The 21,752-nt window shown below is 56.5% G+C and overlaps 1 protein-coding gene across 12 annotated transcripts in view; it reads right to left on the reverse strand.

Moving 5' to 3' along the window:
• The window catches only part of TCF3 (transcription factor 3), an 81,860-nt gene that overhangs the window by 14,290 nt on the left and 45,818 nt on the right, over positions 1-21,752 (reverse strand). For all 12 annotated transcript variants that reach the window (XM_074928175.1, XM_074928182.1, XM_074928180.1 and 9 more), the window contains 11 exons: positions 16,397-16,464; positions 12,859-12,988; positions 11,155-11,204; positions 6,377-6,479; positions 5,942-6,081; positions 5,629-5,755; positions 4,694-4,752; positions 3,878-3,956; positions 2,135-2,208; positions 1,460-1,663; positions 39-162 (listed from right to left, as the gene is read on the reverse strand). In XM_074928175.1, the coding sequence (XP_074784276.1) occupies positions 39-162; positions 1,460-1,663; positions 2,135-2,208; positions 3,878-3,956; positions 4,694-4,752; positions 5,629-5,755; positions 5,942-6,081; positions 6,377-6,479; positions 11,155-11,204; positions 12,859-12,988; positions 16,397-16,464 (1,158 nt within the window). The remainder of the gene's footprint in view (positions 1-38; positions 163-1,459; positions 1,664-2,134; positions 2,209-3,877; positions 3,957-4,693; positions 4,753-5,628; positions 5,756-5,941; positions 6,082-6,376; positions 6,480-11,154; positions 11,205-12,858; positions 12,989-16,396; positions 16,465-21,752) is intronic.

Raw genomic sequence — 21,752 nt, forward strand, 5'->3', positions numbered from 1 at the left:
GCGAGCCTCAAGCGTGCACGCGTGCAGAGCTGCCTTACCGCTGTACGTGTCCTGCTGCCTGCTGAGGTCAGGGAGTGAGCTGGGCTGTGACGGAAGTGTGACATGGTTGTGGAGCATGCTGGGGTTGCTGGACAACCCGTCTTCGGGGTGACCTCCTCCCACCTACAGCAGAACAAGCAGAGCAAGCCTTGAGGGGGGGGAAGTGTCATGGTCAGTGGGGATGGGCACCATCACCCCGGGCAGGGCTCCGCAGACCAGGCTGAGGCACAGCCACGCGCCCTCCTCGCACGCTCCCACCGCCCGGAGCGCCAACATGCAGGAGGGAAGAGCCAACCTGCTCCAGCATCAGCTCTCCTCTGGGGATCGTGGCGGGGGCACTGCAGAAAGCAGCTCCGTGCCCTGCACATCAGCTGGACCAAGCAGAAAGCCCCTGTCAGTGCTGTCCCCTCCCCGCCGTGGAAAAGCCTCTCTCAGCCTGGATGCAAGGACACCCTGCCTGGGCTGCGCGGGTCCTGTCTCCATCAAGCACCAAGGTTTGTGCCACCTCCCCAGTGCCACCAGAGCAAGGGACATCCCATCAGTGCGAGCTTTGCTCCCAAGGGCCTGGATGCGAAGGGTGAGGGTCAGGCAGCCTTTCTGAGCCTGCAGCCCCCTGAGGAGGCACCACACCAGCCAGGGACCAGCAGGACAGAGCCAGCCCTGCTGCAAACACTCTTGTTTCTGCAACTGGCAGCATTTTGCAACAGAGGACACAAATGATTCGTTGCCCAGTAGCAGAGTCTGTGGAGCTCGGAAGGGAAGTACATCTGGTTCTCTAGAGACTGGAGACACGTTACCCTTCGCGGCAGCAGGCAGCCAGCTCTGCCAAAAACATGCCCCTGTGGTCACCAGCCTCTGGACAAGGCAGGACCTTGGTGACCCAGCACGGGACCCCAGCACCCACGTGCTCAGGGCACCCGGGACCCATCGTGCTCCCTGGAGCCTGAAGGAGCCGTCACACATCAGCACCCCCACGCACACAGAAGGACGCGGCGCCTGCCCGAAGGCCCGGAGCAGTTCTGGTGATACCCAGCTCTCTATACCCATGGTTCTACCCTGCACTGGATCCCTCTCCACCTTCCTGCATGCCCTGCGGACGGCTTGAAGCTCTTTTGAGGGATTTCAAGCCACGGTGCATGGAAAGAAGAGCTGTGACCACCTCTGCCTGCCCCAAGGGACATGTGGGGCTCATGTCTGAGAGCCAGCACTGTGCCGAGCACGGATTCACCCCCCCTGCACAAACACAGCAAGCCACAGTGCAGCACCTCGTGCACATCACCTGCTCAAAGCTCTCAACAGCTGACCCAAGCTGGACCACATGGAGCCAATTCCCACCCTAAAGTCAGCGTCCTTCTGGGGACCCCGCGATGTGGGTCCCCCCACAAGCCCCTACCAGCTGCCACGATGCTTCCACACTTACCAGACTCGGGTGCCTGTTCCCCAGTGACATGACTGAGGGGGGGAAGGCCTGGCCCAGGCTGCCCACGGTGGCACTGTGGGCCGGCGCTGAGCCCAGGAGCCCGTGCATGTCGCCGTGGTTGCTGGGCATGGCAGCTGTCTGGCCCACAGCGTGATTCCTCAGCACGTGGATGGCTTCGTCCAACCTGTCTTCCATTTTGTTTTGCTTGAAGGACAGGACAGAGAAATGGGTCTGTGTTAACGCCTGTAAAGCCAGCAGCCCGCTGCAGCTCTCTCCGCTAAGGAATGGCAGCAGTCACGCACTCAGCTGCCACAGAGCAAACATGAGGAGAAATAATCCCCGACCCTGTCCACGATGTCCCGCAAAGGCACAAGGGGTCACACAAGTGGAACTGCGCAGGAGAGGGAGGCAGAAACCAGCCAGAAACCTGTTTGGTTTGGGCCAGACCCACAGGGATGTGCGTGGGCCATAAACAGGGGGAGGGCGCAAGGCTGCGGCTTTGTCAGCAAGGCTGGGCTCAGGGCAGTCCCAGCCCTGTCAGCTGCTTCCAACCAAACGCCCCGTGACCGGGCAACCAGCTTCCCTCAGGCACCGGGCATTTACGGGAGAGGACTTTACCCAGAAAATCCTTTACTGCCAAGCACAAAGCAGGGGGAGAGGAAAGGAGACACTTACTAAAGTGTGGAGGCTCCCTTCGTAGCTGGGAGATAAGGCACCCTGTCCACTCGCTCGCGACCACTGGGATGTGCCTGCGAACAAACAGGGAGAGCTTGGGACCGGGCATGGCTGCCACTAGATGGGGCTGGAAGCTGGGCCACCACGCTGCGCGCGGGCCACCATGGCACGCACAGCACTGCAGGGGCCACCACAGCACCGCGTGGCACTGCATGGGCCACCACAGCACCGCATGGCACCACACAGGTCACCAAGGCACTGCACGAGCCACCGCAGCACAACGTGACACTGCACGGGCCACCACAGCACTGCATGGGCCACCACAGAACTGCACAGCACCACATGGGCCACCACAGCACCGCATGGCACCATATGGGCCACCACAGCACCGCATGGCACCACATGGGCCACCATGGCACTGCATGACATGGCCTGGGCCACCATGGCACCACATGGCACCGCATGGGCCACCACAGCACTGCATGGGCCACCATGGCTCTGCATGGGCCACCACAGCAGCACATGGCGCTATGGGCTCGCCTCTGCTCTGCCTCAGCAGGAAACTGGGCTCAGGCCTTCAGACCTGGAGAGGTTTTAGGTTTCTCTGACGGCAGCGAGCGGGCAGCAGCACGCGGCTGTGCTGGGCTCACCCGGCCCCGGGGCAGCGCCAGGCCGGGGGGGTCCATTGCTCCGCACCCCGGGCACCAAGGAGCCTCAGCACCAGCTCTGCCGGGCAGAAACAAGCCCTCTCCCACCGGCCGGGAGCACAGACAAGCTCTCACCAGCACCAAAAATGTTTTTAAATTACTTGGCTGCTTCCCAGTTCCCACTGCACTCCTCCCACGGCGGAAAACCCAGGAAAAACTCTCTCAGCCTCTCCCTGACTGGGCACCCAGGGCCAGGGTCTGTCTGGAGGCGGCAGCAGGTCCCAGGGGTGGCAGAGATGCTTCCGCTCATGGACGTGCTGGTGCTACCGTGTGGGCCAGGCTCCTGCCACCCGCTAAAGCTCACAGAATCCCAGAATCATCTCGGTTGGAAAAGCCCTTGGAAGCTCCTCCAGCCCAACCATGACCCTCCCCCTGACCGTTCCCAACTCCCCCAGATCCCTCAGCGCTGGCTCAGCCCGACTCTTCAACCCCCCCAGGGATCCCGGGGACTCCCCCCTGCCCTGGGCAGCCCATTCCAATGCCCAACAGCCCCTTCTGCACAGAAATCCTTCCTCAGAGCCAGCCTGACCCTGCCCTGGGCAGCTTGAGGCCATTCCCTCGGGGCCTGGCGCTGGGGCCTTGGCTCCAGAGACTCATCCCCCCTCTCTGCCCCCTCCTGGCAGGGAGTTGCAGAGGGCCAGGAGGTCTCCCCTCAGCCTCCTCTTCTCCAGACTGAACAACCCCATGCAGGTTGTTTAACTAAACTCCTACACAGGGGCAAAGCCGGGTGCAGGCAGAGGGGTCTGCACCCGGGCACTGCTCAGCTCCAAACAGGGGAAAAGCTACAACTGATTAAAGCAGACAGATGTGCAACTTCACAAGAGGCATTTAAAAAGCATCTTCAAGTTTGCTTGGCCTTTCTCATCACTCTCCTGCTTTTAAAAATATTTAAAATATTTTTAAAATTTGGATTTGGTGATTGCCGTAAGTGTCTTTAACAAGGATTTGGGGCTGATCTGGGAAGTACCCTGCCTTGGACCTCCTGAAAGCAAACCTGACACCCCTCCTTACACAAAGAGTAACGTTTTTCACCTACCTGCAAGCCCCTGAGGGGAGCCGACTGGTGTAGAGGGGTTTGACGAGAAGTTATTGCTAGAGTGATCGGGGGAATAAATCTGGAGCGAGAGAAGCAGCACACAGTCAGCAGCGCCCACCCCTGCGATGGCTCTCCCACCCCAGCAGTGCCACCAAGCCCAGGTGCAGTGAGGACCCCCCCGTGGGACCACTCAACAGTACCTCCCAGCCCACACCCTACCCGTCCCCCCACAGCTCCCCACTGACACCCGGGTCTCTCTCTGTCCCCACTGCTGCCACCTCTGCAGCTACAGCCCCACCTCGGAGGGAAGAAATTATTGCAGGGTGCAGTGCTGGCACCCCCCTGCTACCACCTAGCAGCAAAGGTACCTGCACTGAATGGGAAAGAGGCAACCCCAAGCCCTGATAGCCCAGTGCAACCAGTGCCCTCCAGTCTGAACCAGCAAACGCAGGCCCAGGACTACTGGGACCTGCAAGTCCTGCTGCGAGGGCTGCGTAGGGTCGTCTTGCCAGAGCAGGACCAGGTTGGGTGGCCACTGAGCTGGCTCATGGGCACAGGTCTGCAGGGCCACCGTAACGTCCAGTGCCTCAGTTTCCCCATCTGCCAAAAGGTGCTTCTGCACAGCACTGGGACTTAGGATGGCACAGAGAGGGGGGAAAACCCTCCCCTCAGAGGCTGCGGTGTTTTTTGGGTGCGTTCACCCAAACTCTTCTGCGTGTCCATCTTCCCTGCTGCCTAGGGGGTCCCTGTTATAGAGGGAAGGTCCAACACTGCCACAGGATGGGGACCAGGCCAAGGATCTGCAGAAACTCTTACTGAAGCTAGTGCCTTCCCGAGCGCGTCTCCCGAGCTCCCAGCTGTGGTTCCTCTGTTACCTGCCGAGAGAGGACACAGAGGTCACTGCCACGGTGCCAGAAACCCAGCAGGACAAGGCACCTTCTCTGGGATCATCTGCTCCGAGACTGAAATTTCTTGTTCTTACTGCTTTGCTTGAAAATTAAACAGATGCCCAGCTCAGAGCAGCCCAGACGAGGGCACAAACACCCCAGCAGCTTTCACCGGGCTGCAGGAACACCTTTCTCAGAGGTTGGGTCGCAGTTGTCATGTCATCAACAGCGATGAACTGTCTCTGCTGCAGCACAGCCCATTTTCACAGGGCATCTTAAGCCCCTACAATCCTGAACTTGCTTCCCCTCCTCTAAATAAGGGTTTTTCTACAAATCAAGGTCAGGATCCCCAGTTCCTGGGGAACACGAGTTCACTTCAGTAACAGGTTTTGTAACAGGTTCAGCAGGGTACGAGATTAAAGCACTTTGGGGTTTAACATGGTATCCAAATGCAGCACAAACTTTCCTATTCCAGATTTAGATGAACAGCTTCACACATACCCCCGCCTTCCCGCAATGCAGGTGCAAATCCTTCCTGCAACTCATTTAAGCCACGGCACCTCCAAGAGATAATGTCACAGACTCTGGTCACCTCCCAGATCCACCAAGAGAGGTTGTAAACCCCCAAGCCAGCTCCCTGTCCCCTTTCCCGGGTACCCAGCAGCAATAACCTCGCCACGCTTCTTCCTCACGCAGTAACTCCATGCACAGGTGACACACAAGGGATAAAAAGCATCTGGGTGCCTCGGACAGAGGTATTACAGCCTCGGGCATCAGAGGTTTGCACAAGACTGATTTTCCAGTTAAGCAGTGGAGCGAGGGGGTGATGCTGGGGACCACCATGCACCCCGGGGCCACACGTACCCATCATGCTGTCCGTCCCGCTGATCGGGGGCGTGTGACTGGAGACCCCGTACGGCGTGGAGGCAGAGGAAAAGCCAGACACGGAGGGGAGTCCGCCGTTAACCTCTCCTGAATGAAGCTGGTAGTTCTGGCAGAGAGGGGAAGAGGGGTGAGAGGTGCCCTCGAAAGGCTGCTGGGCTTCGGCGTCTGGGCCAGGACCCAGGTCCTCCCCGTTGGCAGCCGCCCCAAGCCCACAGCTACGGGACGAGGTGACGTGGCACCAGCCAAGCAGAGCCCCCCAGCCCGCCCGCGGGGCAGCGTGGGGACGCGTTACCATGCGTTCGTGCTGATGTAAACTGTTGAAGCCGCTGGACTGTGGGAGCGGGGAGGAGGAGCTGCCCAGCATGGCACCGTAACTCGACTGGCTCATGGCACCCGGTGAACTCCACAGGTCTGGCGAGTTATGGAGCCCGTCTGGAAGGAAAACCAGAGCTGAGCAGGGCAGAGACAGCGGCACGTGTCCCACGGCCCACACAGGGGCAAGTCAGCCCAGGCTGGAGGCTGCATCTGTCCCCACTGTGTCCTGCCTATGCTGAACATCAACCACTGAGCAAATCAGAGCCACTTTGGGGCTGTTTTATGTCTCACATGCTCCTGCCCCGAGCTCCCTCCATCTCATGTGCTGTGCAATTCCTCCTGTCATCCACAAAGGGCCAGGCAGCCCCTGCTCTGGCTGGCCTGCAGGACGCTGGGGATGTTAATAACTCACCTGCCATATAAAAGGCTCCGGGATACACAGTGCTGGGAGGTTTTGAGGGAGTATATCCAGCTGGATCCCTGCTGTAGTCATCACCTGAGTTGGATGGATACACCTGTAGGGTAGGAAAGGGGTTGATGAGAAGTGCTCGGCCACTCTACGGCCCCAGATCCTCCCTATGGGTCACCCCACCCCAAGCAGCTTCGCTTTTATTCATTGCTGCAGATGACAGAGTCAGTCCCACGGTGAAACCGGGGAGGGAACCAAAGCAGCTCGGCAGAACTCGTGGCGGCGGTACCGAATGGTGTGGCCGTGCCCCGGAGCAGCACGGGGACCGTCGCCCAGACGTGTCCCCTCTGCCTTCCCGTAACCCGGCTCCCTGCAGCCCCCTCCTGCAGAAGACGCCGGCACTAGCAGAAGTTTCAACTCTCTGCTCTAGTTCCTTTTTCTGCGGTTATAACTTTTTATGGGTAACCACAAAAGCCATCATTTCTGAGTGTTAACCCCGCACCCAAGGGCGCGGGCTGGGCGGTGGCAACGGGGACCCGTGAGGCTTCGGGACCTGCTTGTCCCTGCGCTGGCCCTGCTGCTCCTGAGCGTGGCCTCGGCTCAAACCCTTCACGGGGATCAGCCCATCCCACTCAAGGGGAAACTGAGGCACGGGGGAAGCTGAGGGCTGAGCAGTGCCTCAAAAGGGATGTCACACGGGAGGGCACGGCTCTCGGACAGCTTTTGGCCAGATTTCTGCAGCACCATTTAGCTACGTTATTTAACAGCACGTTAAGCAAAAGAAAAAGCACTTTTTTTTGTTCCCTGCTAAAATTAACCAAACCCATCTTGGAAAGCCCTTACCGAAAATCATCTTGTGCCAGTGCACAAAGATTACTTTTAGAGTAGAAAAGTAACACGCAAAGAAACCGAAATGCCACTCAAAATTACGTGAGAACTTTTGTAACAGCTTATTTTCATCCCCATTGATTCATTCTGAAACTGCTAATAATTTCTTTTTTTTAAATACACACGAAAGCAGAGGCGGGGGCAGGGGCTGGCTGGGCATGCTCAGCCAGCTCTGTCTGGAAGACCCAGCTCTCTTTGGAAAGGAAACCTGCCCTGAGTTTCTCTTTCCCCACACCCAGCCAGCTCCCTCCGACCCCTTGTTCTCACCCAGCAAGAAGGGGAGAAATTGTTCTCTATTTCTGTAACTGCCCAGAACGCCAATAATTTATTCTTTTATTGTGGATTTTTTATTATAGATAAAAGGGGTCTTTTTGTTTAAAAAAAAAAAAAGTTTGAAAATCACCAGCGATTGCACTTACATATATTGCTTCATTTTCCCCTGGCAGCCCCAGTTCCTGCTTCTTGGAGCAGCATCCCTCAAAGCTTGGGGGGTTCAGAGTCCCGGGGGCAGCCCTGGCCCCCCACTGCAGATCAGCTCTTGGGCAGTGGGTGGCCAGACCCTGCGGGGCAACGGGGAGCTGAAAGCAACTTGTGGGCATCAGTGCTACAGACTGAGACTGGGGAACTTGTAAAACAAAATAAAAAAAGAAAAAAAATAAAATAGAGAGGGGGAAGGGAAAAACCTGACAGACGCTGGCAGCTGCCCTTCGTCCCTCGCTCAAAAAAGAAAATTCACGGCACTTCGGCTTTGTGCGGCGTCGCAGGGCAGCGCCGGGGTGAAGCGGGTGCCCGGAGCCGCGCGTGGGCAGCGCGTGCGGCCGGGGAGAGCGGGGGAATGGAGGAGGCTGCAAAGAACAAGAATCCAGTAAATTGACTTTTCCTATAATTTGATTAAATAGCGGGAGCTGGGACAGGGAATCGAATGAAGCACGTCTAATAGCCCCGCGCCATCTGCCAGGGGCTGGCACCTGGCCAGCACGCGAGGCAGCTGTGCGGCAGCGGAGCGGGCGCGGGGGGGCCGCGGCGAGCTGCAACAGCCATTTAATAAATCCAGAGTGAAAATAAGAAGAATAAAATAGCAGGGATGAACAGTTCAGGGTTGCAAAGCAGTGTGTGTGTGTGTGTGGGGGGGGGGGAGTGTTTCACCTTGCCGCGTATCCACACTGCTCTGCCTTCCCTAACCCCACCGTCTCCTGTTGGATCCTCGGGGGACCAGGTTTCACCGCTGGACTGGTCCTGGCCCCTCCAAATTTTTCCTTTCCATGCTCAGCACAGGGGAGGCTGTGAAAAGCCAACACCCCTCCTTCCCCACACGGGCCAAGCGAGGAGCATCGCAGCCCCACCGCGCACGGGGGAGCCGGCCGAGCTGCCGGCCGCCGGCCAAGCACCGCAGGAAACGGTAAATCAGCGCCAGGTCCCCGCTCCCCACCCCACGGCCCCAGCCCTCGCGCCGGCGGCGGCCTCGGGGACCTCCAGGTGAGGTCATTTCCTCCGGTTAAAATTGCCAGCGCGGCGAGAGAGCCGCTTGAAAAGCCCCAGCGCTGGGATTCGCAGGGCTTTGTGGTGTTGGGTTGGGGTTTTTTTCTTCCCCCCCCCCCCCCCTTCCCTGTTTTTCTTGCTTAAATGCTTGAACTGGGGTGGGACTTCAGGCAGACTAAAGCTAAACAGAGCGGTGACCAGACTGCGAATTCGCAGGCTGAAACAGCTCCCAGCCGCCACACTCGCTGCGGCAACAAAATCCTGCAGGAACCAACTTGCACAAAATCCTTCGCTGGCTTCCTCCGGCAAAGCCAGTCGACGTGCAGCAGGGGCTCGGGGGTCTCACCCAGCCCCGGGTCCCGTGCCCAGACAGGCCAGCCCAGGGGGGAGCACAGCCCCGAGCACTCACCCCGCTTCACACTCATGGCACAGGAGGCTCCAAGGGGCTCGTGCTCCACAGGCAGCCCCAGCCATGTGCCACTGCCCCAGCCCAGCACCTATTTCACAAGAACTAACCCCAACGGGCGGCGGGTCCCAAGCAAAGGCAACTCTGCACCCCCGAGCCGCTCAGTCCCTGCCCGGCAGCGCCCTTCCCATCCCTCCTTAACCACCTCGCACCGCTAGTGCCTCTTGGTGCCTCTGGCAGAACCACTTCCTTTTCAACCACCCTCAACTATTCCAGCCACTGACCTCTCCAGTTTTCAAAGCAGCTAGGGAATTACAGATTAAAGCACTTTATTTTAACACGATGCTGATTAACCTATTTATTTTGCACAGGGTCCAGCAACAACATAGGGTGGGCACAGGCAAGTCAGACAAGAAAGAGCCTTTGATCCGCTGCCTTTGGGGCCGGCGACTCCTTTTGCTCCACACTCCTCTCGCCGCCTCGGCGCAGATTTTTCTCCCCAGGTGTGGAAGTTCAAAAACAAACCAAGAAGCCAGAGGTCACAGCAAAGAGAGGACAGCGGAGAGAGGCAGCACTGGCCCGTGCACCAAAAACTGGAGCTTTGTGGTCAAGGGGCAGCCGAGGCGACAGCTGGTGTGTTCTGGGCTGGAAAAGCCGCTGTGCAGGTGTCGGCTCAGACACGGGGAAGGGGCCGAGTTCTGGCAAACGCCGAGCGGCTCTTCCTGTGGGAATCAGGGTCCTTTAGGGCACTGCCAGCAAGACGGGCAGCGAGCTCCATCACCTTTGAAATCTGAGGCCAATAAAGGGCCATTTGTCGGGAGAAATGTTTTCCCCACATGTTGGCTGGGGTTTAAAAGCTCCGAATTTCACACAGAAACTCGACGCAGTGATACAGATTCTGCTTCGAGCAGGTTTTTCCCCTGTTAAAACTGGAGCTGGTTTCTGCAAGATGTGGGTTCGCATGGACCCTCCAACACCCCCCGGGACCCTCTAACAGCCTCGGGTCTGTGAGCACAGTCCAGCAAGCCCTGGGTGTCTTCCTCCCCCTCCATCCTCCCCACATCAGCATCTGAGGGCCCATTTCCAGAGGCAGAGCTCACGGTGGAGGTTACAGCTCCAGCTCTGCGCTAGCGGCGAGGCGACGCCACAGCACGAGCTCTCCCCCACGAGTGGGACACACACGGGTGTTCCCTGGGAACGGGCGCTCGCTTCACATCACATCAGCATCAGCTCTGGCAGCGAGCGGCACGACACGCTCGGGCAAGGGCACGTCTCCAGCACAGCCCCAGCTCCAGCTCGCCAGCGCGGGGCCAGAGCCCGCCCGTCCCCCCGCAAGCACGCAAACGCTCCAGCGAGGAATGCAGCCTCGGCCACCGCGCAGCCAGACAGCTCCCCTGTTCCTGCAGGAACCCTCCAGCCCGCTCCAATTAGTTTTCTGGAGATCCCATTACTTCAAGCCACAAAGACATTGTTCAGTTTATTCCCCCGTAACAGCCGCAGGAGCATGGCTAACATATTCCTACAGGCTGCTTGGTTTTCTTATAAAACAGCCCAGGCAGCGCACACACCTGGAGCAGCCCCAGCTGCCTGCCCGCATTACAACTGGTTTGGTTTCCCTTCTGGAGTGAAATCCGATCACACCAAATATTACATTTCATTCGGGCACTCGCGACATAACGTCAAACAGACGAGAGCCAGCGAGGGCAGGAGGCGGTGGGTCCAGGCTCCGGCCAGGGAGGTGCTGCCGCCGGCTGCAACGCACAGGGAGCACTGCAGCTCCTCTCTCATTAGGTTCCACAGGCTCACAGTGCTTCCTCATTTCTCCTCCATCAGGAGATGGAGCTGGGAAGACCCTTCCCTGTCCTGCTAAAACCCAGCTCCCTCTGTATTTGGGGCGGCTGGACCCGTAGGGCTGGCAGGTCTCGCAGCAAAGGGAGCAGGGATGCCCAGGGGATGGAGGAACGGGGATGGGATACCTGCGGGGAAGGAGTGTTCTCCTGCCACTTACCGAGGAGGGGAGTCCAGGAGGCACCTTCCGAACCTTTTTGGGCTGTCCGTCTGGTTTAAAGAGAAGAGGAGAGGATCTAATTTTTGAAGGGGGTCAGTGGGAGAGAAAACAACAAGCTACAGCTAAAAGTCTCCAAGGATGGAAGACGAAGGTACAAACAAGGCTCAGATCCCAAACACCCCGTAGCCAAGGAAGCATCCACAGTGGAAGTGTCTGAGGATGAACCTCTCCTCCTTGTCTTGTCTGCACCCTCTGAGGGCGGGTTTCACCCATGAGCTGAGTGCACAGAGCAGTTGCCCAAAACACGATGATGGGTGCAGTTGCCCAAAACACTTGCTCTTTGGAAGAGACTGACCCCATAAATAAGCCCTCATTGGGGTTTTTTTGGAAACAATTTAACTCAAAGTGGGTTTGCAGAGAGAGGATGCAGAAAGAGAACAAACGTAGGGATGGGGTTGTATTTTCATTTGCTCCTTATACAGTAAAGCACTTGGGAAAGCTTCGCTGCTGCAGGGACGGTGCTTGCCCCAGGCTGGTCCCTCCCCAGCCCAACTCTCCAAGTCCAGCTCTGAGGGGGGAAGACAGTGTCCTGGGGGAAGGGAGACAATTCAGGGAGACACTGGGGGAAACATCCAGAGAAGTGGCTCAAGGGGAAGCACTGGTTAAAAATTTGAGGGTTTTTTTTTTTAGTTTCCTTTAATTAAGGAAAGCCCCAGCTGGGGGGGTGCAGGATGTTAAGACAGCAAGTCTGCCAAGCCAGGGACTCTGCCGGGTTGTAGCTCAGGAGGAGAAATTCATCACACAGAATGACCTGATGCAAAAGAATCATTTTCCAGGCTGACAACGTAAACCAGCACCATTCTAAAGTGGCAATATGAAAGTAGATGCCTTTTTCTGAAAAGCACTGGAAAAAAGCACATGTAACACTGGGTCGCTTCTGGTTTCGTTTGTTGGGGAAAGCCCAAAATAGCAGCAAGAAAGCAACTTTGGAGGGTGCAGGGGAACTATGACAAGAAACACAAGTTCTGGAGAACTGGGGCTTGTCTTCACTCGAAAGTTAAATTCAGACCCAAATTTAGCCTTTGTTAAAAGCCAAATGGCTTATTCCCAGGTAGATCCAGGCGTGGGCAACTCCTGCTCTGGAACATGGAAGCAGGCAGGTGGGCAGGGAGAGGTCCTGGAGCAAACAGTGCCTGTGTCCCAGGGCACAGCTCCCACGCCCCGGCAGGGCGCCCGAACCTCACGCTGCTTCTTAACACCTTGCTCCTGGCAGTCCCGTTTACTTGCAGCAGGACAGAGGCTCCAAGCAGGACCATCGGCCATAAAATCAGCCTCGAAGGTGGCCCAAGATTTTCCAGGAATGACTACTGATGTCTAGTGTGGCTGGAGGGATTTTTAGAAGAACCTCAAGCCATCTGGCTGCTTTCATCTAATCTGACATTTTCCAGAAAGAAGGAAATTCTACATGTCTCTGAGTCCAAATCCCCCTTTTTAAAAATTATGTGTGTATATATATATATTTATTTCCACCCTCCCGCTAAAAAAAGCAAATGCCCAATTCACACCTACGTGCACACACGGCAACACCAGCGCTCTCATTCCCGTCGGCAGATCCCAGCCCAGCCAACGGCCCCCGCGCTCGCCCGCCCGAGCTGCAGCACAAACCGGAGCAGCAGCACCCGAGGGTGACACGAAGCCACTTACCTATGTTGCTCTCAGCACCTCTCCTGCGAGGATTGCTGGGGTAAGAAAAATACTGAGACCCCCCTTTCACCCCGGTGGGGGAAAGCGTGCTTGGACTTGCGATTCCCATTTCACTGGGCAGGAAACCAGTCTGCAAACAAGGAGACAGAAAAGCCGTTCCATGTAATTACGGTGGAAAACCACTGCGCTCGCTGGGAGAGAACAGAGCTGCCTTGAGCCACCTTCACACAAATTCAGCCGAGGGGAAAAAAAAATAAAAAAATAGACAAGCCAAAGGGACAGAAGGAAAAACAAATATGTAAATACAGCAGCGGGGGAATACATGTGCAGTAAGAATAGGGTCTTTTGAGGTGTGTTTTCTCACTGGACACCAGCATGGAACCTCTCTACAAACCAAAGAAGCAAACTAGCAGGTGCCATTGCAGGGAACCTCACAGTCCCACATGGGCAGGATGAGACCCTGCCAACCATTTTATCGTCCCAACCTGCTGAAGGCAAAGGGGAGGCTACAGTCAGGCTGAGGGGCTTGTTGTGCAGCACTCCCCCCGCCCGCCTCACACTCGGGACAAAACTCTTCCCTCACCGCCTCTGAGGTTTTATAGCGAGGGATGACAGTTTGTGATGTGACTGGTGCTTCGGTGCCCGCGGGGACACCCCTGATGGGCACAACGTGGCCACCCAACCTCAGGGGGCAGATCTGACAGAACGGCCCCGCAGCGCTGTCGGGGAACCCGGCCAGGGCAGAGGCTCAGCGCTCGCCCCGCGGCAAACCCAGGACCTCGACCGTGCCTAAACCAACTGCAAGAGACAGGAGAGGTCAGACTGTGCCTCTCCCAGCACCTCTGGCCAAAAAAAACGAGCCCAGGGTTCTGGCACTGATGGTTTCTCTCCCACCCCCAGTGCCAAGCCGCTGGACCCATCGCGGACGATACAACAGAGCTGCAATGCCTCTGCGGGGGGTGGTTTTCTCTTGCGTTTTATCAGGGAAAAGTCAAATCTCTCTTTCTAAAAAGAGGAAACTCCTCCCTCTTGTTTATCCCGGCTGACCTTGGGCACTCTGGGAAGCAGCGCGGAGCCGGCGGGAGCTGGAGCCCAGGGTGCTCGCTGGCTCCCTGGATGGAGCAAGAGTGCCTTTGCTCCAGGAGCACTGCCCCTTTCACCTCAGGAGAAAGTGAAATGTATTTAAGTGGAATTTAAGAGGGCTGGCAAAGGGCCTTTAAGTAACAAAAGCTTAGCTTTGACCCATCTTCCGAGGGCAACACGTTGAAATAAAGGAGGATTTCAGGCTTTTGAGAAATTGGAAAGAAAAACCCACTGCTTTAAAACTCCGTCTCCTCCAGAAAGGGGTCGGGGAGGGAAAGAGGAGCTCGTGTATTCACAGCTGGTGAAATTCCTGCAATCTGTTCCACCGGTCATATTACCTTTGCATTGAAACTGCTACGCACCACGGAGCAGCACAGCCAAGAAAAGCAAGCAGCACAGCACCCTGGAGGAGGTCCTGGAGGGCTGGGTCGCTGCTGCCCAGCTCCTCCAGCAGGTACCTTGAGAGGCTCTGAGATTTTAAGGCAGTTTCCCAGAGAAAAGATTTTCTTCCCTATCCCTCTCCCTGGAGATGCTCCAGAGGTGGTTAAGGGTTAAAGGATGGGGGAGCCACAGCTCTGCCCCGGAGGAGGGTGCTCCCCATCCAGGGCATCTGCCACTGGACAGTTTTCCAGTGCTTTTCAAAAAGAAAAAAAAAATCCCCAACAGGTCAAACCCCCTCTGCCCCCCCCCCCAAACTGGAGCCAGAAGCAACAACTGTTCTGGGGGCCACAGCCAGCGTGCAGACAGCCCTGCTCCCTCCCGCCGCCCCGCACAAGAGGGGTTTTGTCTCCCCTCCACATCAAACGGGCTCCGTCTCCTGCTCTGCTACCCGATCCGGACCCGCGCGCCCGCGCCAGGGCCTCTCCCGGCCCACGGCACCATTTGCCCATCCCATTTCTGTTACCTTATATCTCCCCCTCCTCCACGAAACCCCAGCAAAACCATAACATTAAAAAAGCAAGGCTTGGCATCTGTCCCATTTTTATTTTAGCAGCTTCAGTGGTAAATTAAATCCACTCTGGCACAGACAGCCAGCACAGCTGTTTCAGCAAAGGAAACATCCTCAGTTCAGAGAAGAGGAAATTATGACAAATTTGTGTAAAATTAAAACATGTAATATGTGTGTGTGTACATGTATAAAATAAAAAGCTGTCCGGCCAAAAGCTGCTCCCTTGAATAAAATGGTGGGACTGTTTCCCTGAGGCCACGCTCAGGCACTGACGGGGCAGTTGCAGCAACACATCAAAGCAGAGGTGCTCGCTCCTTCCCGAAAAACTGCTTCTGGATGCTGGTGGCAGCAGGCTAGATTATCTCAGGGCTGGTCGACTGCGTTCCCGGGTGCTGATTTACGCCTGTGGTATTCCCCACGGGAAGCGAGTTTTTCCCCACGGCCCCTCCCGCTGGGGTTCACACGGGGTGACCCAACAGGGCAGGGTCGCTGCTGCACGAGGCGCCTCTCCCATGTCCTGTCCCTCCCTGACTGTGGCAACCAGCATCTGCTGCAGGTCCTGCATCCACAGAACCACCGTAAAACCAAACCACCACCTGATATCCACCGAAATGAATCACAGAATGATCTGGGTTGGAAAAGCCCTTGAAGCTCCTCCAGCCTAACCATGACCCTCCCCCTGACCGTTCCCAACTCCCCCAGATCCCTCAGCGCTGGCTCAGCCCGACTCTTCAACCCCCCCAGGGATCCCTGGGACTCCCCCCCTGCCCTGGGCAGCCCATTCCAACGCCCAACAGCCCCTTCTGCACAGAAATCCTTCCTCAGAGCCAGCCTGACCCTGCCCTGGGCAGCTTGAGGCCATTCCCTCGGGGCCTGGCGCTGGGGCCTTGGCTCAAGGGACTCATTTTCCCCTCTGAACGTCCTTTCAGGGAGTTGTAGAGGGTGATGCCGCTAGAACAGCACAGAAAGCATCTCATGGACTCTGCCTCCCCTTAACTGGCGAGTGGGGGACACGGGGATGCTGGCTGGGGTGCAGGCAGCACATGCAGCACCAAGGCCCGAGACAGGCAGAGGGAGGGAGAAGGTGCCTCCCGGAGCGCTCCTCTGCCCACAGCCACCCTGTCACAAGGAAAGGTGTTGCTTGGATCCAACTCACTGAAACTCCCTGCAAGGGCAGTGTGGCTAGGTCATATCTGATTAAATACAAATCAGCTAGAAACACAATTAACAATAACAAAATAAGTGAGCCTGACGAAGTTTTGAAAAGAACTGAGAAGCTGCTACAACCCCATTTTCTAAACTCTGATGACTCTTCTGAGTCAGCAACACATGCCCGTATAAACCACTGACACTCAACAGACATTTCTGAGCACAGCAGAGGCTTTCCAGGACCTCATGCAGAGAGGCGAGATGCAAACCACCAGGTTGCTTTTCATTCCCAGGCTCTCACTTCTAGCAACTTAACCAGTAAGTGAAGCAAAAAATCTCAATGCATTTTATCATTACCTGGTTTAGTCCTGGCATCCCTGTGTCTCTTCCGAATGTGGAGTACGAGGCTCTTTCACTGCTCTTCCCTACAGCAGAGAAAAGAAAAGGCAGGGTTTTGTGTAAGAGGAAAGAGGAGGTTTTGTGTGCACTCCCATGCCCCCACCCTCCCGGAGCGTCCTGCTGAGGTGCGAAGCTCACTCTCCCAAGGCAGCTTCCTCCACCCGTCTGCAGAGGAGACTGCCTCCCGTAATAGCTTGTTGCTAAAACAGGAGCTCTTTTAAGTTCATGGACAGCAGGGCTTGGCTGGTCCATAAACAGCAAAACCCCAAAACTGCAGCCGTGCAGGGAAGTGCTTGTGGCCATGGAAACTGGCAGTGTCAAACCAGGAGCAAAAAAAAAAAAAAAAAATATCTCTCCAGACATATTAAAAAAAGCCAGCTGAATTTGGCAGAGGCAGTGACAGAGCAAACCGAAAGCCAGGCATGAGTGACCAGACTCTGCGGGCACTTTCCATACAGCAGGAAATAGAATTTCAGCGCACGCTGAGCAGCGGCGCGTGGAACTGAGCTCCTGCTCCTTACGGCGCAGAGATCGCCTTCTTCCCCTTTCCTGGTGGAGATTCAACTTTCCAAAAAACCCATCCAGATCTAAAGAGCAGGCATTCAACTGCAGAGCGTTTCCTTCCTCTCCAAGCCCCCTCCGTTAGGTCCTCCCGGGCCACGGGGCTCCTCGCAGCCGGAGCCCCGCGCGAGCCGAGCCCACGTGCCCAGCGCTGCCGAGTGAACTCGAGCACCCAGCGACGGCTTTTATCAAACATGTTCAACCTCATCCTGCCCACACGCTGCTGAAAATAGTGTTTTCAAGGGGGGGGGGAAAAAAAAGAACCCAACACACATGGTGAAATGTTTCCATTCTGAAATGTCCCGGCAGTTTTTTCCCTCACGGTCACTGTCCCAGAACACACCACAGCCCCTAGTAAGCAGCACCCATGGGTGCCAGGGCAGCATCGCAGCGCTGGGAAAGGACCCCAGGCCAGGGAGAAAGGGTTCTACACTGTGCCCAGGGCAGGCAGAAGCACAAAGCTCTGCTTTGGGGCTTCCCCCCTACCCAAAGTGAAATTAGACACTTTTCTAGTGGGAAACAGGCGCTTTTTCATAACAAAAATAAAAAATAAAAATAAAGGACTGAAAATATATTAGGGATTTTTCCGTTCTGTTAATTACAACCTATTAACAGTGCCACCAGGGAAAAGGGGGAGGGAAGAGGGAAACAGGAGATGATGATCGAAAAGGCTTTCAACGCAGGGCAGGACGGCCCCGCTCCAGCAGCTGCCCCGCGCCGGTGCAGCCGGGGGCGTCGGGCTCTGCCAGCCCCCTCCGTCCCCGTCCCCATCCAGCCCTGCCACAGCAAAACCCCAAGAAGAGGTGATCACATCCTGCCTCCAGTCTGGCTTAGTAAGCAAAATTGGGAGGGGGAGGAATTTGCCAATCTGCTTAACCTAAAGCCATCACCGAAGCCGCTAAGATGCAGGTTAATGCACTGGGGAGACGTTTGGGCTGGCAGACAGCTCCGCACACGGTTAAGAGGTTTTGGGGAGCAGATGGGGGGGGGGGGGGGGGGGAACAAGTTTCCCCAAACCAGCTCCCCTGAAGCACAGGGTAGAAAGATAGGAGGAACGAGGAGGTTGCTTGGTTTTGCAACCTTAGCATGGGGGTCTTGAACTCAACCCAAAATTTCAGAGTGGGTTCCCCCACTACAACCCCCAAATCTGAGACACGTCCCCCCCCACTTCCTGATGGTGTTGGGGCCAGCAGCTTGCCAGCATCCTACTGCCCCTCGCCTCCAGCGACAGCTGGATGCATCGGCCATCACTGCCGTTTCGTTTCAGAGGCTTAAACGTTAAGTAAACAAAGGTCAAAATGTCAGAGGACGGATCTCCTAAATGACCTAATTTTTAAAAGAGCTTAGCAGCTCGGTTTGCACGGCACTGGCAACGGTACACAAATAACTCAACAGGTTGCGGCATCGGGTGGATCACGATTACTCCTGAACCAGAGGAAAACCAGGGTAATGCCACACTAGTTTACTCGGTCAGAAACAACCAGGGCTCTGTCTGGTAACACGCTGCTGCTTCCAGGCACGGCTGGAGGGGGAAAGGCTGGAGGGCAGATGCCTCTGCCCTCACCAGATAACCTCGGGGGCTGAACCACGGGGCTCCCGGCACGCGTGCAGGGAGATGGAGGACTGCAACGCAGTGCCAGCTCTGCGCCGTGTCGCTCCGAAACCCGCTGCCTTCCCCGGATGGTCCTTCACACCCCGCTCAGGTCACACGGGCCCGCCAGTGTGCCTGGTACCAGCAACGTGCTGCGGGATGGGGGAAACTGGGGGAGGGCAGCCCCCCAGCCAGCCCCAGCCCCAGCGCCCTCCTTCATCATAAAACGGTGACAAAGCAGCAAAAACCTCAGCAGTAGAGATTTTACATTTAATTGTCTAGGAAAAACAGCAAAAGTTTCTGGATAGGAATGTGTCTAGCCTATTGAAATAAAAAAAATCCACAAGTTGGGCAAGAAAAAGCTGAACTTGCCAGCAGAAGGTGCTGTTTCTGTTGCCAAGGAGGTGCCAGCCGGCACAGGCGGCAAACCCAGCTGCGCCAGGACTTGCCCCAGTTGCCCCTTTGCAGCCACAACCCAAGGGCACTGACCAGAAAAGGGGGCAGAACCCCAGCACCACAGCAAGGACCAGGATAGAGGCAGCTCTCGGCAGAAAACACCAAACATGTCCCCAAACACCGTCTCACTCCCAAATTACTGAAATCCTGCAGATGGGTGTTAAGGGATCTTGGGGGGGAGGAAATAACCTTAAAAAAGCCAGAGGACACTGAGGATAAATCCCTTGAATGGGAAAGGGGTTTCCCTTGGAAATCCTGTCGGATTTATCTCTGCAATTTTTAGCATGCAAAGGTGAAGCCTAGTGGAGGGCACCTTGAGGAAGGTGCATTCAGAAACTGGCTGGGAACATTTAGTATTTCCAGCTCCTTATGGTATTGCTTTGCTGCGAGTCCTGGCACCCCCCTCCTGCCTCTTCCACCCCCGCCAGCTCCTTTCCTTGCCCCTCACCTGCTCGCACTCCCTTCAACCCTGCCTAATAAGCGATTTCCCAATCTCTCTCCTCTCCCCAGCATGTTCTCTCTTGCAGGATCCGGCTGTGCCGGGCTCAGCCGAAGCCTCCCCCAGGCCTGCCTTCACCCAGGGCTTTTGCAGAGAAACCCCCGCGCAGTGTTTGTGCTCTCTCCTCCCAAAGGCAGATTTGCTGCCGGGCTTGCAGACGAAGCGGCAGAATAAAAACTCCTCTTTCCCGAGGTTGCCACCAGCTCCGGCTGCGGCAGGGTTTGGCCTCGGCACCCGAGACCACGGCACCATCTCACCCCCACCAGAGCAAACCACGCTTTTAAGTAAACTTGCGGTTTTGCCTTTTCTCTCCCCAAGACAAGCCCCACTCACAGATGTGTACAAATAAGCCAAGAAAAGGCGATTCAACGCTGCCCCCGGGTCTTGCCAGCGCCTGCCGGGAGGAAGGCAGGTGCTTTGCCCAGGCGCAGCGCCCCACACTCCTGCCAGCCCGCGGGGAGTTCACAGCAAGTGCCCCCGCATCACCCCGTCCCCACGCCCCGAAATGGAGCCCCGGTGCAGCCCCTGGCACCCACTGCCCCGGCAGCCACCCACCGTGCACCTCCCCCCAGCCCCACACTGGTAATTCCATTAGAGTTACGGCCTGGGGAAAAGGGGAGGAAAAACACGACTGGGGATTAGAAGGGGGGAGGAAAAAAAAAAAAAGTTAAAAAACCAGGAGCAGTGACAAACCCTGTCTGTGGGCAGATTAAAACCATTGTCCAGGAAGAACCAAATCCACAACAGCTCACAATACACACAAGATTAGAAACACTCCTCTGAAAAGAAGCTAATTACTAGAAATAATTACTAGAAAGAAATCTGTTATGGCTTATCAGTTTCCCCGCTGTTTAAGCAATCCCCCCCCGCCTGCCCCCGCTGAAGATGAATGGTAAAAGAGTGGCAGATTTGGAAGATTGGTGATTTAAAACAAACAGAAAAGCCCTCCTCACCCTCTGAGACGAGGCGGTTCGTCACTGCGCTGTGTCCTGGCACCACCCCGGGGAGCCAGGGATGGTCCCCGTCACCTCTCCCCACCGAGGCTGGGATGCTCAGACCTTGCCAGGACGTCACCCGCCCTCCGGGGAGCGGCACCAAGGGCTCAAAGGTTGAAAACTCGGAGGAGGGAGTGATGGAGCTCGCAGGCATTGCTACTGCACCCTGCTCGTCGGGTTCAGTGACCCCTGGCTGTCAGCCTGGGGTGATTTTTATTCAGAGCACCGACAGTATTTCCATACAGGTACTTACTTTCTGTTTTTTTAAATTTAGTTTATCCTGTCCGGTGCTACACAGGCCAGAGCTCCCTGCCCAGTTAGTCTTGCGGACAGCTCTGGTTTGCCCCCCCCATCATCTTGTGGAGCTGAAGCTGTGGCACAGAGGGAACCTGCACTTTGGAAAGTGTCCAACCGAAGACTGCCCTCGCAATGTTCCCTTCAAAAAGTGCAGGAGCAGCTCCCAGGGAGCCCTGAGGGCAGGGGAAGGCCAGTTCTGGGAGCAGCACCCGCAGGTCCTGCTGACAGTGCAGCCCCTCTCGCGCTCTGCGCTCAAGCTGCCTCCCAAAGCCAAGCTCCCATCTTGCCGGGTGCTGTACATTCATCTAAAGAACACCCATCAACCCCGGATACTGTATCTGTGTGTCCCACCTGAATAGAAATCAGTACTATCTGTTCCAAAGCCTGCTATGTGAATTCAAACCCAGTTTGGACGAGGTGTGCACCCCGCGAGATCATCATCCCCAGAGTGGGCTGGACTGGGGCTACCCGTGGGTGAGCAGACAGGCAACCACCCTTCCAGCTGCCTCCCGCTGCCAGGACTGCTGCCTGCTTGCAGGAAACGATAGGCACCGTGTCCTTCTGGGATGAAATCTGTCCAGCACTTTGCCCCAGAGCTTTGTGCTGCCCCAGCTCCTGCCACGGCGCTCGGGAAGGGACCCTGGGCTGGGGACAAGGGCACGGGCTGGGGTGGTGGCACACGGGACCTGCCTGGACCCGCAGGCAGGAACGAGAGGCAGGGACGCAGCCTCGTGGGGGTTTCGGGGCTGTGCTGGCAGCACCCTGCTTCCCCTGAACTCAGAGCCGCTTTCCTTCTCTCCTGGGCAAATCCCTCCCTTCCCGTGGAGTTTGCCACCCTGGCACTGCTCTTGATTTTCCACCCTCCCTAGCAAATACACCTGAAAGCAACACTCTGCTCCGATCACCGCTGCTCGA

This window comes from Athene noctua, chromosome 27, assembly GCF_965140245.1.
Source record: "Athene noctua chromosome 27, bAthNoc1.hap1.1, whole genome shotgun sequence".
Taxonomy (NCBI): Eukaryota; Metazoa; Chordata; class Aves; order Strigiformes; family Strigidae; genus Athene; species Athene noctua.